The sequence below is a fragment of the Lissotriton helveticus genome, chromosome 11, assembly GCF_964261635.1.
Source record: "Lissotriton helveticus chromosome 11, aLisHel1.1, whole genome shotgun sequence".
NCBI classification, from domain to species: Eukaryota; Metazoa; Chordata; class Amphibia; order Caudata; family Salamandridae; genus Lissotriton; species Lissotriton helveticus.
The window spans coordinates 57,981,518-58,002,047 of record NC_136072.1 but is presented as its reverse complement, the minus strand read 5'-3'; the positions used below and the strand labels follow the sequence as shown (position 1 = coordinate 58,002,047).

At 45.0% G+C, this 20,530-nt stretch overlaps 2 protein-coding genes across 2 annotated transcripts in view; one reads left to right on the top strand and one right to left on the bottom strand.

The window, feature by feature from the left end:
* The window catches only part of LOC144791494 (cytochrome P450 2J2-like), a 73,304-nt gene that overhangs the window by 7,997 nt on the left and 44,777 nt on the right, over nucleotides 1-20,530 (bottom strand). The window contains exons 5-6 of the mRNA XM_078666190.1: nucleotides 16,900-17,081; nucleotides 6,061-6,202 (exon numbers count right to left, since the gene is read on the bottom strand). Coding sequence (XP_078522316.1) covers nucleotides 6,061-6,202; nucleotides 16,900-17,081 — 324 coding nt within the window. The remainder of the gene's footprint in view (nucleotides 1-6,060; nucleotides 6,203-16,899; nucleotides 17,082-20,530) is intronic.
* Nucleotides 1,042-5,418, top strand: LOC144791983 (uncharacterized). Its single transcript, XM_078666855.1, is given in 2 exon segments — nucleotides 1,042-2,131; nucleotides 2,315-5,418. Coding segments are annotated over 2 exon segments (4,194 nt in total).

The window sequence follows — 20,530 nt, the reverse complement described above, 5'->3', positions numbered from 1 at the left end:
GGGGAAGGACAGGAAAACAAAAACAGGAGGAATTCAATAAGCCTCATTTACATTGAGAAAAGAGGCATGATGTATACTAATTGACGCAGATTTCAGCTACTTGATGGTTGGGGGCTGGCAGTGAACCAAAAAAAGGAAGATTTACATTACACTCCTTACACTTCAAACAAAAAAAAATACATTACACGTTGCCACAGGGGGCGGACAGGAACACAAAAACAGGAGGATGTCAATAAGCTGCATTTACATTACAAAAAGAGGCATAATGTATAGTAATTGACGGCGCTTTATGCTACTTGATGCTGCCGCATTTACATTACAAAAAGAGGCATAATGTATAGTAATTGACGGCGCTTTACGCTACTTGATGCTGCTTTGCTATATGGAAAATATAACCACAGTTACTTGATGCTGCTTTGCTATTCGGAAAATATAACCACACTTACCCATGATCACAAACATAACTAAGGATATTTAAAAGGACATTATTTCTTTACAACGCTAACACCCCCTAACAACGTTGTTCGGGCACAAAAGTTTGAGCGTTCTCTCTTTATAATAGTAGAATAAATATTGTTTTTCTAAAACACACACCTTTAACATACTCTACTGTACTCAAAACACCCACTGTACTACTTTAAAAAAAAAATTCAACACTCCTATATAGCGGAAACTACACCCGAATCGGCTATCAGAGCGCTTTACATAGCACCAGTTACGTTACAAGAGGACACACATTCATTTTTTTAAAGGCACGGTGAGATTACGTGATTTGCCCAGCTTTACATAGCACCAGTTACGTTACATTAGGACACACATTCATTTTTTGTAAGGCACGGGAAGATTACGTGATTTGCCCAGAATCACAGGATGTAACGCCTCATTCATTACACTTTCAGAACATATCCAAACCACACATAGCCTACTACAAAAAATTGCACAACATGAACATTCAAGGACAAATACAATATTGCAAGACACAATACAAATTAACATAAATATCATTACACTTTTTACAAATATTACAATCACTTTATTACAATGGTGAAGAGGAAGACACAACTTTCAAGGGCAACATATAAAACACGGGCACAAAGGAATAAGCGCATACGACTAACACAAGAACAGGATCACAACCACTTAACAAACATCGCTGATCCATACACTTCTCAGCTTTCACAGCCAATTCATCACAACAGTGAACAGCCGTCAACGTCCACTACTTTACCTCATACTTCCACTTTACAAACTTCAACAATAGAAGCTCAAACACAACTTACAGACCAACCTTTACTTAGGCTTCCACTAACAGTACATAGCCTCAACTCAGCATTCAAATACAACCCACTTATTGACTACATGAACAATGCAGATGTTATAATTGGAAACATGGACAGTGTCTGTACCAAGTGCTACGCACAGAAAGGGAAGGCGGAACCTAAAGGCCTTTGTTGCTTATCAGGAAAGGTCAATATTAATAACATACAAGAACCACCTCCAATCATTGAACAACTACTTGATGGCACTCACCCACTTTCAAATCATTTCTTAACAAACACACGCCGTTACAATACTCTATTCCAAATGACATCCTTTGGTGCAAATGAAGTTAAAGAAGGAAATTTCATGCCTACTTTTAAAATACATGGACAGTTATACCACTTAGTTGGCAGCATGCTTCCACAAGAAGGAAAGTCCCCACAATTTCTACAAATATATTTCCTTTCCGCAATGCAACAAGTTGATGCACGATCACACATGATCCCAAACTTAAACAGACAGCTTATTGAAGAACTACAAACCACATTGCACACTCATAACACGTACATTAGGTCACTTAAATACAACTATGAGATGCATTCACATGATGAAGATTTTAAAATTATCATCCACGCTGATCAACGCCCTCCAAATACACATCCAGGGAGATATAATGCACCAACAACTGATGAAGTTGCTGTTCTTTTAGTTAATGAAAACAAAGGCCCACGCGACATTGTCTTACATACCCGAGAAGGAATATTACGTAAAGTCTCCGAATTGCATAGATCATATGACCCCTTACAATACCCCATTCTATTCCCAAGAGGTGAAGATGATTATTGTCTAAACATACCACTAGCAAACTGCGGTAAGAACAAAACTGTTACATGCATGCAATACTATGCCTATACTCTAATGGTTAGATCCACAACTTTCAATACCTTACATTGGTTTAGAAATCTTTTTAATCAATATATTGTGGATATGATGGCAAAAATGATCACCGAAAGGCTCGACTGAATACGCCGCAATCAAACTCAACTACATGTAGAAAACTACATAAACTTAAAAGATGCACTCAATCAAGATCAGCACCTTCACGCTTCGGATATTGGACAACACGTAATTTTACCCGCTACCTTCACTGGCTCGCCCAGGTACATGCACGAAAAGACACAAGATGGAATGACATACGTTAGGCACTATGGGAGACCTGATTTGTACATCACCTTCACATGCAATCCAGAGTGGCCAGAAATTAAAAAAGAATTATTTCCTAAACAAAGATCATGCGATAGACATGACATCGTTGCACGTGTATTCAATATAAAAGTGAGAGCACTCATGAAAATATTAACGCAAAAACATATCTTTGGATATGCCAAAGCTAACATATTTACCATAGAATGGCAAAAGAGGGGACTGCCACACGTGCATATCCTATTATAGCTTGAACCTAAAATACAAGCAGACGAAGTGGATCTCATTATATCCGCTGAGCTGCCAGATCCTGTCAACGATGAACAACTATTTTTGATTGTTAAAAAGAACATGTTGCATGGACCATGTGGTGAACACAACGTTCTATCACCATGTATGAAAAATGGTATTTGTACCAAAAAATACACACTCCCTCTCACTAATGAAACAGAAACTGGTGTTAATGGTTATCCTATTTACCGTAGAAGGAGCCCACAACATGGCGGACAGACAATCACAATGACTGTTAGAGGCCAAGAAATTACTGTCGATAATCAGTGGGTGGTTCCATATTCACCTGTACTATGTCGCACTTTCAATGCTCACATTAATATTGAACACTGCCAATCAGTGAAAGCTATTAAATATATTTGCAAATATATCAACAAAGGCTCAGATCAAGCAACTGCTACTATTGCAAACAAACATAATGAAATTGAAACATATCTCAATGGCAGGTATATTAGTACTTCAGAGGCTGTTTGGCGCATCCTTCAGTTTAACATTCATGAAAGACATCCGACGGTCACATATCTAGCTGTACATCTGCCAAATGGACAAAGAGTATATTTTAATGAAAAAACAATGAACCGAGTAGCAGAAAATCCAACTCCTACAACACTTACTGCCTTCTTTAAATTGTGTGCCACGGACACTTTTGATAAAACATTGCTATACCAAGAGGTTCCACAATACTATACCTGGGGAAAAAATATTTTCACACAGAGGAAACGTGGTATTGACGTATTAGGCCACCCTGGAGTAAAAAAGGACTCGGCTCTTGGGAGAATGTACACTATTCACCCAAACCAATCTGAGTGCTTATATTTACGCATTCTTTTACAACATGTTTGGGGACCTACAAGCTTTGAAAGTCTTTTAACCGTTCATGGACAATTAATGCCTACCTACCAAGCTGCATGTAAATCACTTGGACTCATTGAAGACGACCAACATTGGAAGCATACTTTAAGTGATGCTGCCCTTTCAGATTGCCCAAATCAACTACGCCAATTATTTGTTACTATTCTGTTATTCTGTAACCCTTCGAATCCTATGTCTTTATGGGAGGAATACAAAGAACATTTATGTGAGGATATACTACACAGAAAACAACAAGAAACACATGATGACTCAATACCATTCACTAATGACATCTTTAACCAAGGACTCATAGCAATAGAAGACTCCCTCTATGAACTAAATGAGAAATCTTTAAAAGATTTCAAACTGCCAGAAAGTTATAGAACGATACATAACAATAACAAACACACTCAAATACTACATTCTAATTATAACATCCATCAATACGTTGAACAACATTTACCAAACTTAGTTCCGGATCAAACTGTTGCATACAACACCATTGTTCAAAGTGTGGAAAGTAAAGAAGGTAAAATATTCTTCTTAGATGCACCGGGAGGAACAGGGAAAACTTACTTAATAAACCTCATACTAGCTAAAATACGCTCTTCAGGACTATTGGCTCTTGCTGTAACATCTTCGGGAATAGCTGCTACTTTGCTAACTGGTGGGAAAACTGCACATTCAACGTTTAAACTACCTTTAAATGTTTCAGTGGAAAAAGAGTCAACGTGCTCTGTACGCAAAAATGGACCCTTAGGAACACTGCTTCAAAGTGTCTCTCTTATCGTGTGGGACGAATGTACTATGAAACACCGCGCACATATAGACGCCGTCAATAGAACTCTACAAGACATTCAAAATGTTAATACCATAATGGGTGGTGTTACTATTGTGTTTGCTGGAGACTTCAGACAAACTCTTCCTGTTGTTCCAAGAGGAACACGTGCGGACATACTGAAAGCATGCTTAAAAGCATCACAACTCTGGGACTGTGTTCAAACTCTCGCATTACGCACTAACATGAGGACACATTTAGGTGGTGGAGATAGTCACTTTGCTGATCTTCTACTACAACTTGGTAATGGTGAAGTACCTACCAATAACGACAATATTAATATTCACAAATTTGCTACGCCAGTGTCTACTTTACAGGAACTCATACAACATGTATACCCGGACATAGAGCAAATTGCTACAAAAGACTTCCGGTGGATTTGCGAAAGAGCTATAGTTGCACCCAGAAACTCAAGTGTCAACCATATCAATGAACACATACTACTTCAAATACCAGGAGACGCAAAAGTCTATAAATCCATTGATACAGTATTAGAAACTGAAGACGCCGTGCATTATCCTCAAGAATTCCTAAACTCACTTAACCCATCCGGACTTCCACCTCATGTACTACAAATTAAAGTTGGGATTCCCATCATGTTATTACGCAACCTACATCCGCCTGATCTATGCAATGGGACACGACTACAAGTTATAAGTCTTTTACCCTATGTCATTAAAGCTACTATTCTCTCTGGCCCTGCCGCAGGACACTTAGCACACATTTCACGCATACCCATGATCCCAAATGATCTACCATTTCAATTTAAACGCTTGCAGTTCCCTATTAACATTGCTTTTGCTTCTACTATTAAAAAATCTCAAGGACAAACATACAAAGTTATAGGCATTGACTTACGAGAAGACTGTTTCACTCATGGGCAGTTATATGTTGCTCTTTCAAGGTCTGGAAATTTGCAAAATCAATTTATTCTACGTTCACAATCAAATGAAACCAAAAATGTTGTGTACTGAGAAATATTAAAAGCTTTATAATATTTTTTAACACATTACTTTTCTCCCCCGGACGACGTCGGGATGGGCTGCTAGTTTTCTATAGAAAATGTGTTTTTCCACTTAGCAAAAATGGTCTATAATTATACTACATGTTCTGAGGTTGGACTTTGAAGCTAACTCTTCTATTAAAAGGACAATCAAAAAAATGTAATTTGATAGAAATGATTGATCAATTACTTCTTATCACTGGAGATTCCTCTAGTAAATATTGCAATCCATCATATTTTATTTCTTTTCTGCTAATACTCAAGGCATCAACCACACCGATAAAAAGCTACCCTGCGGAATAAAATGTATAGGCAATGCCATTCTCCCAAAAAAAAGTGCAAAACCAACTTCATTTTGGCCTTCGTGCAAAACCAGCTTGCATTTTGGCCTTACTGAGTCTCATCAATGAGGTGCAGCTTGTGTCCCTTGGACCAAAGAGCTCAGAACCCACATAGGACATGCTGCACTCCTACATATGGAAACTGATTAAGACCACCAATCAGAGACAAATGGGTGAGAAAGTCAATACTATGTGGCTACTTGAAAACTTTAACGGGTGGTAATGCTACATATGGTGCAGAAGAACATGCTGTTGAAAGAATCAAGGCTTACCTGCAGCAAACGGCATGAAGGCCTCCTTTCTCACAAATTTCCCATCTATGTCAAGGAAATGTCCTGGATTGAACTGATCAGGTGTCTCCCAATAGTCAGGGTCGTTTAGTAAAGAGTACAGATTACATGATATGTATGTACCCTGCAAGGAAAACAATTAATAATTTGTGACAGTCACAGATGCATTCTGCAGTGTCAGTAGATTTTCTTAATGCACCCTGCAAGGCACCTATGTAGTGGGTGTTACAGTAGTCGATCCTTCATAAAACCAAGGCAATGACCACAGTTTCTTGCAGCTGAAAAGCAATGAAAGGCAGCATTTTCCTTAAGGATCTGAGCATCAAAAAACATGAAGAGGACAGTTTGTTCACCTATTCCCTGAAAGACAGATCTGAGTCAAAGACTACTCCGAGGTTCCATACCTTAGTGATAGGTTCATGGAAGGGACTAAGAGTCACCTTGATTCATTCCAAAAAGTAGTCTCCTTCCCAAAAATAGGAACCTTTGTTTGTCTCAATTTAAGTTCAGACAATTAGATGACATTCAGTGGGCAATTGATCTCATACACTTGTTAGTTCGGTCAGCAATTTCCTTTAGGTTCCCGGCCGCATAGATCACAATCTGTGTATCATCAGCATACACAACTGTGGCAAACCTAAAGGAGTAAATCAACTCAGCCAAAGGAGCTATGTATATGTTAAAAAGCATTGGGGTGAGTGAGGACCCCTGAGGGACGCCACAGGGAAGGGAGAAAGATCTAGAATTAAATTCACCCAGTGACACCATCTGTTCCCCGTCCCTCAAAAAAAGTAGAGAGAAGATCATGCACTAGACCAGAAATACCATTATTGGATATACGATCTAGTAACATGAAAAGTCCAAAAGGACCACTGCGGCTCTCCCTCCTGCATCTTCATTAGATCTAATCTCTTCTGAGACAGCTATCAGTGCTATCTCTTTACTATGGCCTGCTCTAAAACCATACTGTGCGTTGTGTAGGAGGGAATTCTCTTCTAAATAGTCTGCCAAACATGTATTAAGATGTTTTTCAAGTAACTTAGCTGCATACGAAAGCCGTGATATTGGGCAAAAATTCTTCTCCTCTGTAGGGTCCAATGAAGGATTTTTTAGTAGAGGCAATATGGAAGCCTTCTTCCATTCTGATGGAAAGATGCCTGCTGTAGTACTGATATTCTTCAAAATCATGAGAGCTGGGGCTATACTCGCAGCCAGATTGTGTGCTAGCTCAGGTGGGCAAGCATCTGAGGGGGCTCCTGACTTAATGTGCTTGATTAAAATTATCACTTGATCAGCAGTTAAAAGGGGGAAATTACGGGGGGCGTGGCCAACTGCCGAGCATGGCGGCAGCTTAACGAGGGAGCTCCGCAGGCACTAACGGCCTGACCACTTATCCGTAGTCCCATCCGTGACATCGCCCGCTCGAAGGAGCGACATCGGCTGGGGGTAACCAGCGGCACGCACCGACCTGCTCCCGGCAATCGTCAGAGGCCGGGAGGTGCTCCGATCAGGGGCGGACTGCTGCGGCCTTTCACTGCCCGGCAGCACCGGGCTGACGTACTAGGCGGACCCGGGCGGAAGTGCGCCCTGGGCGGCTGAGGCTCACTGAATTCACCCGGCACCTGCGGACACCCGGTGAAGAGACTCGCGCCGGCGCTCCCTGCTGCCAACCTGCGCCCCTTGGGAGAGCGACCATACCCCGGACGGGCGGAACGCCCACACAGGAGAGGACATCCCTGCTCCTCAGCGGCGCCATCACCAGTGAAAGAGAAGGGCTGACACCGCCGCCCCGTCTGAGAGGTGAGACGGCAGCGCGCCCACAGATCCGTGCTGAGGTCACTGGCTTCAGCCCACATGGGGGGCTGGTGCTGAACATTGTCCCGTGGTCAGCGGACACTGCCCTGGGCACTGCGGCTCAAAACGCGGCGAAATCCTGCCGCTATTTACAAGACGCCACCTGTCCTGGGGGCACAGAAGACACCGCGAGGCACGGAAGGTACACGTGCTGTAGCGCGCAGAGGAGCAAAGTACACGAGTGGGGAGCCACACGGCACGGGCACGGGCACAGATCCTCTACGAATGCGCCCCATCAGTCGCAGTGAACTAGAAGCCTGTAACTAACGGTGCAAGGGACTGCAGACGGTGGGAATCCTGAAGGGCCGCACGTGGCGGTCTGCGTTGGACATTTTTAGGGGTCCGGGTCGCACGACAGAGAACGCGACGCCATGGCAGGCAAAGGCTTAAGGAATACGACGACGCAGGCAAAACTTGATAAATTTGCATATGGTCAACAAAGCCATTCTCAGGGAGGCGGGCGCCACTCCACTGGTACTCCTCAGGACACAGAAGGGGCGAAGAAAGTAACCCTGGAGGACATTATGAAAACGCTCACTGATGTACAGGCGACGGTGGGCACTATTTCTTCCGAAGTAAATTTGCTGAGGGCGGACTTCAGGAAGATGTCTGAAAGAGTGTCCCAAGTGGAAGTGGTCACAAAATCTCTCATTGAAGACACTTCGGACCTGCAGGTGGCGATGGAGAGAATGGAAAAGGTCGCGAAGCAACTACAGGACAAGCTGGATGACCAGGAAGGGCGCTCCCGTAGAAACAACGTACGCATCCTGGGCCTTCCGGAGTCGGAAGGGAAAGGCGCCATGGACTTGTATGTAGAAGACCTTATCAAAAACAAGCTACAACCAAAGGGCCTGTCCAACTTTTTCTCTGTTGAGAGGGCGCACCGGGTCCCTGAAGGTACGGCCAAACCGGGAGCAACGCCGCGGCCTGTCCTGGCCAGGCTGTTTAACTTCAGAGATAGGGACGCCATCTTGCAGGCAGCGAGGGTCGCACCGCCTGTAAAAGTCCAGAACTCGACCCTGGCCTTCTTTCCGGACTATACGGCGGATGTGGCTAGGCGCAGAAAATCATTCACTGAAGTAAAAAAGACACTACGCGATAGGGGCGTACCCTACTCGATGCTTTTCCCCGCCAAATTGCGGGTTGTGGCTGAGGGCAAGACATGGTTCTTCGACACACCGGAGGTGGCACGAGAATGGCTGGATGGATGGAGGCAGGTGGGCCAACCCCAACGTCCACACAGGGACCGCCGGAACCAGCGTAACGAAGGAACGCCGGAACGCCGAACCACCAGCCCTACAACTGAAGAAGGGGCGGCGGGGCAGGATTCGGATCTAGTAAGAGACCCTCTCGGCTCGGGACAACCTGCTAGGGGCTGAATGACTGTGATACATTTGGATCGACAAATCTGCTGCAGTTGGGACCTCGTGGCTGTTGGAGCTGAGTAGGGCGGGCATGGGCCGATGCCTGTGGGGGACTCACCGACCCCACGAGCAAGTAAGATAGTTAGGGATGGGACTAAGCACTCTGCCAAGTTGGGAATGCGGGCGGGTCTTCGTCCGTGGAGCAGGGGAGCAGGGAGGGGTGGGGGGGAAAATTGTACTGTTATTGTTATTGTTATGGTTATCGTTATTGGTCATCACTACTTCCATGAAGAAAACGGTCACACTGTGGGCCATCCACATCGGGCGCACAGGCCCACGTCATTCCTTACAGATAGCGCCACATAGCCGCACGTTGGGGTCACGGGCCTTCAATACGGATGGCAAGGCGAGCACAAAATGCACCCACTGAGGGCGCTCCCGCTCTAACAATGGTGCCCCCACTGAAACTACTTACGTGGAACGTCCGGGGATTGGGTGATAAAATAAAAAGGGGTTTGGTAATGCACACCATCAAACGCCACGGCCCTGAGATGGTTCTACTTCAAGAAACACACCTGACAGGGAATACATGCAAGGCTTTAAATAGACGTGGATACACCATGGCAGTTCACGCTCAATTTACTACGGGCTCCAGGGGCACTGGGATACTTCTTAAGAAAAACTCGCCCTTTCTGGTCCGCAGCCATAAGGCAGACGACCAGGGACGCTTTGCGGCGATCTCTGGTCAATGGGAGGGGAGAACCTTTAATGTGGTGTCAGTATACATCCCCCCGGCGCTGCACTCTACTGCGCTGCCGGCACTGGGGCAGTTTCTTCTAGAACTTCCGGAGGGGGACATAATCATCGGGGGGGACTTCAATGCTATAACAGATCCCTTGCTAGACACTTTTCCGACACGGGACCGCCCGAGAGGGGCCTCTGCTCTTCCCAGCTTCCTGAACGCAATGGGCCTCACGGATGCATGGCGTCAACTCAATCCCACAGCACGTCAATACACGCACTACTCCTCCTCACATAACAGCCTCTCACGTATTGATTTCTTCTTTCTTTTGGGGGTAGGTGTAGGCTCCATAGATAAGCTAGAGATTCTACCCAGGGGCATTTCAGATCACTCCCCGATATCACTACATCTTACCACCAAAGAGTCAAAGCGCGCCAGAATATACCCGATTTATCCCAACTATCTACAGGTCCCTGGGATCAGGAAGAAACTTAAGCTAGCCACGACACATTACTTTACCGAAAATGCAGGAACAGTCTGCTCACCCTCGGTACTCTGGGAGGCGTATAAAGCGGTTTTACGTGGAGCTGCCATAGCGGCCATCACTGGGCATAAAAAGGACTCCAGAACAGAACTTACGAATTTAGAGCTGGCGCTTGGCGCGGCGAACAATGCTCACATGTCAGACCCCACCCCGGACACTACTCATACATTGCACCTCCGACAGCAGCAATACCAGGCTCACTTGACAACAATCACTAAGGGTTACTTAGCTCACACCGCACACCGAGTATACGATGTGGGAGACAAGGCCGGAAGGATGTTGGCATGGCTAGACAAACGGGGCGGCAGTAATAGAGGGATACAGAGACTATACGACAGTGAGGGCCAACTACAGACTCACCCGGAACAAATAGTACGTGCCTTGGCACGCCACTTTCAGGGGATATACACCCCGGAGCGGTCCGTCACGGAACGGGAGGCGATGGCCTCGATTAGTCACATTGATATCCCAGAGCTTTCCAACGAAACACAGCTAGAACTAGACGCAGACCTGACTGAGGACGAGATCCAGTTGGCAATACAGGCTCTGCAGTCAGGCAAAGCGCTAGGACCCAACGGCATACCTGTGGAATGGTATAAAGCGACGGCCTCAGTGCTGGCGAAACCCCTGTTAGATATGTACACTGAAAGCGTAGAGAAGGCGATGCTCCCGCTCGACCAGCGCACAGCCACGATCGTGGCCATTCCCAAGCCAGCCAAGCCACCAACTGATTGTAGCTCTTACCGACCCATTTCCCTACTCAACATTGAAGCAAAGATACTAGCAAAACTCCTGGCCGGTCGCCTAACTCAACACCTACACGCCTTGATACACCCAGACCAGTCGGGTTTCATGCCGCACCGTAGCACGGCGCTGAACCTACGGAGACTGCATGGGGTGATGGCACGGGCGCATCTTCTTACAGACCAGGCAGCGATAATTTCCCTGGATGCTAGGATGGCGTTCGACCTGGTTGAATGGGAATATTTATTTGCTGTACTGACCCGAATGGGCTTCGGCCCAAAATATCTTGCATGGGTACGGCTACTGTACACGTCGCCAGTCGCACAGGTGGTTGCGAATGGTCACATCTCACCGCCATTCCCACTGGGGCGGGGAACCAGACAAGGGTGCCCGCTATCGCCCCTTCTCTTTGCACTGGTGCTGGAACCTTTGGCAATTCTGCTCAGAGCGACGCCGCTGTTCCGGGGCATCTCCTGGGAGGGAGGTTGGGAAGACAAAGTCTCCTTGTATGCAGACGACATGCTTATTTACATGATCAATCCTACCGAAGGAGTCCCTGCCCTATTGGCATTATGCGATGAACATGGCAAGGCGTCGGGATACACCCAGAATTGGTCCAAATCCATCTTATACATACTCCGGGGCCCGGCCCCTTTGTTGCAGGACGACTGTCCCCTAAAGATAACGTCCACCTCTTTTAAGTACCTGGGAATCTTCGTTACTGCTGATGCTAAGGGATTCTATACAGAGAACTTGCTGCCGCCTCTAGTTCGCCTGCGTGCGGTTGTTAAATTCTGGGCTACACTGCCGCTGACCCTCCTTGGAAGGGCAGCGCTGTATAAGATGATGGCTCTCCCAAGGTTTCTATATGTGCTTGAGAATTCCCCCTATATCGTGGACCCACGCTACTTTACGCAAATCGCTGCACTGGTATCGGGCTTGTTGTGGAGTAATGGCCCAGCGCGGATAGCACAGGATAAACTGGTTAAGAGCTGGTATGAGGGAGGGATTGCGTTGCCTAATCTTCAATTATATTATTGGGCGTCCCAGCTTAAAATAATTAACCACTGGATACACACTCCACGGGACGATCCCGCTTATAAGGCGGACTGGTCTCAGCTGGGCACGGCCGGCATGCTCGCGGTGTTATACAACTACTCGCAAGTTAAGACCCTACTAGGTCCGACATTTCACACAGCAACAGTGTGGCACACAGCACAATCACGTCTGGGCTGGAAGGGCAGACTTACCAGGTTAACACCGTTGTGGGACACTAAGGCGCTGGGAAACTTGAGGTCCTGTAAGGGATTCACACAGTGGGACAACATAGGGATCTCAGTGGTGGGGGACCTCTGGGAGGGGGGCACGGTGCTTCCGTTTTCCCAACTCCAACAACAATATGGATTAGGCCCCACGGAGACATTCAGGTATGTTCAGATCAGACACGCCCTCCTACGAGCGATTCCACCTGACACCACACTCCCAGACTCGTCACCGCTGGAGGACAGGCTACTGACAGAATTTATGGAACAAAAGGCTACCTCTCTCACATATAAAAAACTAGTTAACAACTTCCCGGACCCCACACAGAAGCTCAAGGTGAAATGGGTTGGGGAGCTGGGCGAAATGGACGAGACGGAATGGAACGAGGCGCTTGCATCACCGCGGGAGGTAGGCATATCGTCCAGGTTCCGCTTAATACAACTCAAGATTCTACACCGCACATATTACACCAGACCGCTCCTCCATAGAATACAGCGGGCGCCACACCCATACTGCCTCAGGGGCTGCGGGGAGGAGGGTACTCTGCTCCACACACTGTGGGATTGCCCACGAATCCAGGAGGTGTGGAGGCAGATTATGCGCACTGTTTCCCAGGCCATGGAAATATCAGTCCTGCCAGAACCCCGTCTGTGCCTGTTAAACATTTGGGAACCTACTGACCTGGACAGGTATGGGCGATTGTGGGTTACGTTGGCAGTCACGGTGGCCAAACGGGATATTGCGCAAAAATGGGGTGCCCCGGAACTGCCTACAGTAGCTGGGTGGATCAGGAATATGGACCTTTTAATGGTAAAAGAAAGGGCAGTATATCTAATGCGAGCTTGCCCCCGTAAGTGGAATAAGGTATGGTCACCGTGGAACAAATATAGGGGGGAACCATGTACACCATTGCCGGAGGGCCAGGACTCAGAGTCGGAGGAGGATGAAGACTAGATGGACTGAGTCCACACACTGAAAACTGGGGAGGGCTGAGAGGGTGCGGGGTGGCGAAGCTATCTTGGGACCAGTAATGCATGTGTGGAATGGCCGAATGCTGACCATATACAGACTTACCTATTGCCATGTGATGACCTTAGTTGCGTTAATTGTTTTTGTTATGCTTACACTTTGGCCTGTTGGGAGCGGGTAAACCAACCACGAGTAAGAACCGTAAGGACTACCATGAGAGACTGTTATGAAGGTATGACCTGAAACCTGTCTTTCACGGACTCTTAAGACTGCTCCATGGACAAATCAAGGTGGCAACCGTAAGTTGCTGGATCGCGACATGTTTTTGTTTTTCCTACTCTCTTGCTCGACAATGCCAATGATACATGAGCTAGATGCATGTCTGTTTATGTGATTGTCTATTATGCCATCTTGACAATAAAGATCTGTTGAAAAAAAAAAAAGGGGGAAATTACATGGTTCTGATCGTTTCTAGTCAGTAAACAAGGTTTCTGCACTCAAATCAGATGAGGTGCAGAGATAACCGAACTCCTTGTATACTGACTCCACTTTGTTTTTAAAAAAAATCAGTTCATCACAGGACACCTGGCAGGGGGAAAAGATGGAAGGAAGACTATGGCTTAAAAGAGACTGAACTACTTTTAAAAATTATTCTGAGGAATGTGAGGCAAATGTAATCTTCTCTGACAAAAATTAGTCTATACAAGTTTTTTATATTCACCGATTGCATCTCTATATCTTCTTTTGCCTATCTCATTGTAATTCAGTCTCCAGGATTTCTCCATTCTATGGCATATTTGTTTCATAGATCTAAGGGCAAAAGAGAACTGGGGGCAGATGGCTTTTGTCTAAACATTCAATGCTTTTTTTATCCTTACATGTTTGTGGACTGCCTTACTTAGCGAATCATGATATTGTGCACCCGCTTTGTTGAGGCCATTAGTAAAGTCAGGCTAAATTGGTATCAAGCTCACTGCCAGCTCTCCAAAATTAGTTGTCTTCCATAAACAAATGGATATATTCTTCACAAGTGTGTCAGCAGGAGGTCTGAGGTAAGAATATTAATACTAAACTGGACTATCACTATCTATAATATGGCTTGCTGTGCCTGGCAATTTGCACCTTCTGCTCCAACCTAAAACAGATCATCAATTCTGAAAGCTGTACTGAATCGTTATCATTAAAATTCTCTAAATGAAAATTAAAATCCCTTTACATAGTGAAATTAGGGTATTGAACATTAATATCAATATAGTTACATACACCATCAAGAAACTTAGCCTTAGGGTCGGGGGGAGCTTCTTCTAGCCAAGTTTCAGTTAAGAAAACTAACTGGGGAGTATAAGACTCTCCAAATTCAAAGAGCTCATATTTGATTTTAACTAATCATCTAACATTGATCTGAAAACAGCAAAACAAGTACTCTGCATGCACTGAGCACTGTTGCAATCCTAATGTTTGATCAATGCCTTTGAGACAGGTGGTAAAATTGCAAGAATTGCAGGGATAAAAATGTAGGTTAATCTTGGTATCTAAATAGTAACACCTAGTAACATTACCTGAGGTGTTAAGATTGAGCAACTGCTCCTTTGAGAAATAAAGAAAAAGACCAGGAGTCCTGGCGCATGGTGTATTACTGGCGCAGACAGGCTTGCCTTTGGCGTGCCAGCTGCGTGGTCGCACGCCCATAGATGTTTAAAAAGTCTCCTCCTTGGAAGACTAGAGCATGGCTCGCTAGACAGTGGTGTTGCTCGCTCTAAGTGGCAAGTTAGGATGCCCTTCAACAATTACTAATTTTATAAAATGTTACCACATGTCCAGTCATTGGTGGCTATATGTCTCTGGATAACTTCAGACAATGGGTGGGAGCACATCACTGCGAAGGATTCAGTACTCTGTAGTGGAGGCTAAAAACAGTGACCATTCCTCACAGTGCCAATCGGTGGATCAGTAAGGTGTCCTGAATATGTGCAATCTGTTTCTAGGGCACCTGTTCAGAGTGCATAGAGTGATGGTTAACCCTTAAGGTAATCCATTTCAGTGATGCAGTACTTATTTACATTTCACATTTTACTTCATCTGGCATTCCCTAATAGTGTATGCTTTATCCAGATGCCATGTTTCTTTATCTTTCCCACGTTGCACATGACTCTTTTACAGTATGCTGTGATCTGAGTCACCTCTAGGTGTTTGAGTAAGTTCAGGTTATGGGTGGATGTGCAAGAAGGAGCCCAATTGAGAGCTCTGGAGCTGATGGCTGAAGGCAATGAGCGTTTCTCACAGGGCCTATCTGAGGATCAGTAAGGTGTTCAGGCTATTTTTCCACCCAATCGTGCACATCTCTGCAGATTACACAGAGAGATAATCACGTATGTGCCCATTTGTATTCATCATTTTATATGAAAGTGTGTGAAGGAGGTATACAGCTGTTCAAATACTCAGTACCAAGCAAAAATAATGTATTTTGTTTACAGGTGAGGACAGAGAAAGAATAGATGGGTGTGTGGTAAGGGGACAACAGAAAGTAGATGCAACACATAGTGAAAAGCGGTGATGAAGAGGAAGGAGATGACGTATGAGACATACTGATGGAAGAATTCCAAAAGATGTATGGAGAAAAAGGCTGTAAGTCACTAACGATTGTGAATTTGTGGCAAAGTGATAAGCAGCGGAGAATGAGAGTGACCGAGACACTTTGACGATGAATATTTCATCTATTGACCTTGCAGTCCAAATTTTAGGAATTGAAGCATGTAAGTTCATTGTTGTGTACAATGTTTATGACTCATCTGGGTGCAATAACAAAAGACTCAGAGGCATCCAAATGCTGGTCACTCTTTGATTCAAAGTGCCACACATTTGGCAGTAGAATGTCGCTCATTCCCATAGAGAAGCCACACATAATCAATCTGAAAACTTGGCAGCTAGGGATACTGTGGTGAGTGGCTGTCAACCTACTAATTTTCTCAATATTGTTCCCATAAAATGAGGTCTCATGCAGGTCCTACCTCACCTGAAGGTGGAAACTGTCTATGTCGCACCACATGTCACAACCATGGTGCTTCTATCCCTTCCCGTGCTCAATCTCTGCGGGAAAGGGATGTAGCGGCACTGTAGGGTCCTTACCCTTCAGGTGCCCCATTCAGCTCAAGCCAATGAATATTTGTGAGATATAAGAGCCTCTCATCACTTTCTGCTGTGGGGACGTCATTTTGTGGTGTGCCAGTACTGCAGAGATAGTGTCATCTACTACCCCCCACTGATGGTGTGTCAGGACCTGGCTTGTTATAGGATATCCGCAGTTGGTGCTATACTGAGCCACAGTAGTGGTGTTTCTGTACCTTTTCAAAGGTGAATCCCTTCAGCGAGGTCTGCTTCATAGCCTGTCGAAAAAGGATCCCTCCGTTGCCATATCGTAGGATCTCATGCACCACGGCGTTGGTGTATGGAAGCCTCTCCCGGTCCTCGTAATGGATCACATGCGACTCTCCCAGGACAGTATCCATTTCCTTCTGAACTTTTTCTGGGGAAATAAATGAACAGGTTGCTTGAACGAAAACAACATTTTGTTTTTGAGTTTTTGACTAGCTGGAATTGTGTTGCTTTTTTGTTTGCCGCCTTTTTGGATCATGGACATAGAGACTTTCTAGCTCTGCAGCAAGTACAATTCCATCTTAGGGCCCCATTCACAAAGGTAAACGTACACTTTTGTGTAAGCCTATGATTGCGATTGTTTGCTATTCTCAGAAGCATTTTACTAGTAATATCTTTACGACTGCAGTATCCGGCACATAAAATGAAAAGAAAAGTGTTTAGCCTAGCCATAAATGTATTCACCTGAGCAAGCACTGAGCTAGCTTTATTCATCTGAGCTAGCACTGAGTGTCATGTGTGCTTTTCTCCACATCTATTTTTCTTTCGTCTACTGTAGTGCTTGTGAGATATGATTGATTGCCAGAGCTTCCAACTTTGTGAAGCCTAAACAAAGTAATCTTTTCAGAAAGTCATTTCGGAGTACACAAGTACTACTTCTGGAGTACTCTTTTAAATGGCCATGCGTGATTTTGTGAGTTACCGCAAATACATATAACCTATGAGTAAAATGGGATTATTCAGGTAACATTCACATACAATTAGTATAAATAGCAAGGACTGTGCAGTTTTTCAACTTTCAGTAATAAGAAGTTGGATGTTTCGGGCATGATTCACAAAGATTTGTAAGAGTACATAAAACTTTATGTACTCATAAATGTTTTTTTGAATCACCCATATATTTTTTTAACAGGGAGGGTACAGAAAAGGCTATAGCAGTGCTGCCATTACACATGTGGCCTTACTTCCTCTTGAAAGACCACTTCTAGTGCCTGCCAATGCTGGAATTACTGCTTGGTGCTGGGATATGTTTTACAAAGTTAAAAGTTTTTTTTCATGTGGAAGTTTAGTACAGTGTGTCCTGTAAATGTTTACACCATGCACACAGGGCACCAGTTAGTGGCGGTGAGGACAAGAACCTGGGTAAGTACATCATCAAGTTGAAGGCATAGCAGCTTACAGGAACTGATCATGAAGGTTAGGACATAGCCACTGCTCTAGATGGGCTGATGGATGATGACCATAATGAAATAAAACTGAAGTGCTCCTTGGACAAGTTGAACCACTGTGGGTTAGGGACTTTAAGTTAAAGCCCACAGGTACTAAAACAAAATTAAATTAACATATTTTAACTTTTTGAACTATTCAAAAAGGTAATCTACTGTTTCAAAAAATAAATATAAATACAATATGATTAATAGTTTATTATCAGCTATGAAAGGCACAAAAAGAGTGTTGAGGCAAGGTCTGCACCTGTCACTGTACGTGGCTAACTAGTATTGGTGATGGTGCTAAGAACCCAGGAAGTACAACCCTCTACACTTCCTATTAGGGAAGAACCCCAAAGACAAAGACAGAAAAAGTGGACTCAGCACCCATCAATTTTAGATTATTGATAAAAGTTCAAAATAACATCAAGTGTCCATGATGACTTGAAGAAATTCGCAAGGTCCAAGCGTTGTCTTTGTATTCAAAAAAGTGTTTTCTTTATTGATCAGTGGTCATTTAAAATCCAATATTTTTAAGTGATCAAAACACTTTTTTGAATACAAAGACAATGCTTGGACTTTGCGAATTTCTTCAAATCATCATGGACACTTGATGTTATTTTGAACTTTTATCAATAATCTAAAATTGATGGGTGCTGAATCCACTTTTTTTGTCTTTATTATAAGCTATGATAATACCCATTTTAGACTTAAAATAATTGAAATGCATTCTATTCATAACTTTAAATAATATCGACTACAAAATAAACAAATATTCATTTGAAATTTTAGGTGGGATTTTTATATTTAAAACGTAAGAAAAATAATTTCTTCAAAACACATAAAGGACGCAAGATGTAATGCTTTGTATGTGACAAAGTAAGCAACCAGTGAATACATTGAAGGTACTGCACAGAGCTCTGTGGAAAGAGCAAAACCTCTAGTTCAAGTTCAAGTTCAAGTTCGGATATTTGTATAGCGCACTACTCACCCAGAGGGTCTCAAGGCGCTAGAGGGAAGGGGGGTGCTTTACTTGTCGAATAACCAAGTTTTTAGTTGCTTTCTGAAGGCGAGGTGGTTCTGTGTGAGGCGGAGGTGGGTGGGGAGAGAATTCCAGGTTTTGGCTGCTAAGTAGGAGAAGGATCTACCCCCCATGGTGGATTTATGGATGCGCGGGATGGCGGCGAGGGCTTGATTGGACGATCTTAGTTGGCGGGAGGGGGAGTAGAAGGACAGTCGCATGTTGAGGCGGTCGGGTCCTTGGTCGTAGAGGGCTTTGTGTGCGTGGGTGAGGAGGCGGAACGTTATTCTCTTGTTGACGGGGAGCCAATGGAGGTCTTTGAGGTGGTCAGAAATGTGAGCTTGCCGAGGGATGTCCAATAAGAGTCTGGCTGAGGCGTTTTGGATTCGTTGTAGTTTTTTCTGTAGTTTGGCTGTGGTTCCGGCGTAGAGGGTGTTTCCGTAGTCCAGTCGGCTGGTGACCAGTGCGTGGGTGACCGTCTTTCTTGTTTCGGTGGGGATCCAACGGAAGATTTTTTTGAGCATGTGGAGGATGTTGAAGCAAGATGATGAGACGGCGTTGGCTTGTCTGGTCATCGAGAGGGAGGAGTCCAGGATGAAGCCCAAGTTGCGTGCGTTGTCCGTTGGTATGGGTGCTGTTCCCAGGGCCGGTGGCCACCATGAGTTGTCCCAAGCAGAGGGGGATGATCCCAAGATTAGGACTTCCGTTTTGTCTGAGTTCAGTTTTAGGCGGCTGTTCTTCATCCACTTGGCAACGTCTTTCATCCCTTTGTGTAGGTTAGTTTTGGCGGTGTTTGGGTCTTTGGTGAGGGATAGGATCAGCTGAGTGTCGTCTGCGTAGGAGATGATGTTGAGGTTGTGTAGGCGTGCGATGGATGCGGGGGGACTCATGTATACGTTGAAGAGGGTGGGACTGAGTGAAGAACCTTGTGGTACGCCGCAGATGACTTCGGTGGCCTCTGATCTAAAAGGGGGGAGGCGGACTCTCTGGGTTCTACCGGCGAGGAACGAGGTGATCCAGTCCAATGCTTTCCCTTGTATTCCGATGTTGCTGAGGCGTTGTATGAGGGTGCTGTGACAGACTGTGTCGAAGGCTGCGGAGAGGTCGAGTAGGATGAGGGCAACTGTTTCTCCATTGTCCAGTAGAGTTCGAATGTCGTCTGTTGCTGCGATGAGGGCGGTTTCGGTGCTGTGTTTGGCTCGGAAGCCGGACTGTGAAGGGTCGAGGGATTTGTTGGATTCGAGGAAGGCGGCGAGTTGACTGTTGACGGCTTTCTCAATGACTTTGGCAGGGAATGGGAAGAGCGAGATGGGGCGGTAGTTCTTAAGTTCGGTGGGATCTGCTGTGGGTTTCTTCAGAAGGGTGCTTAGT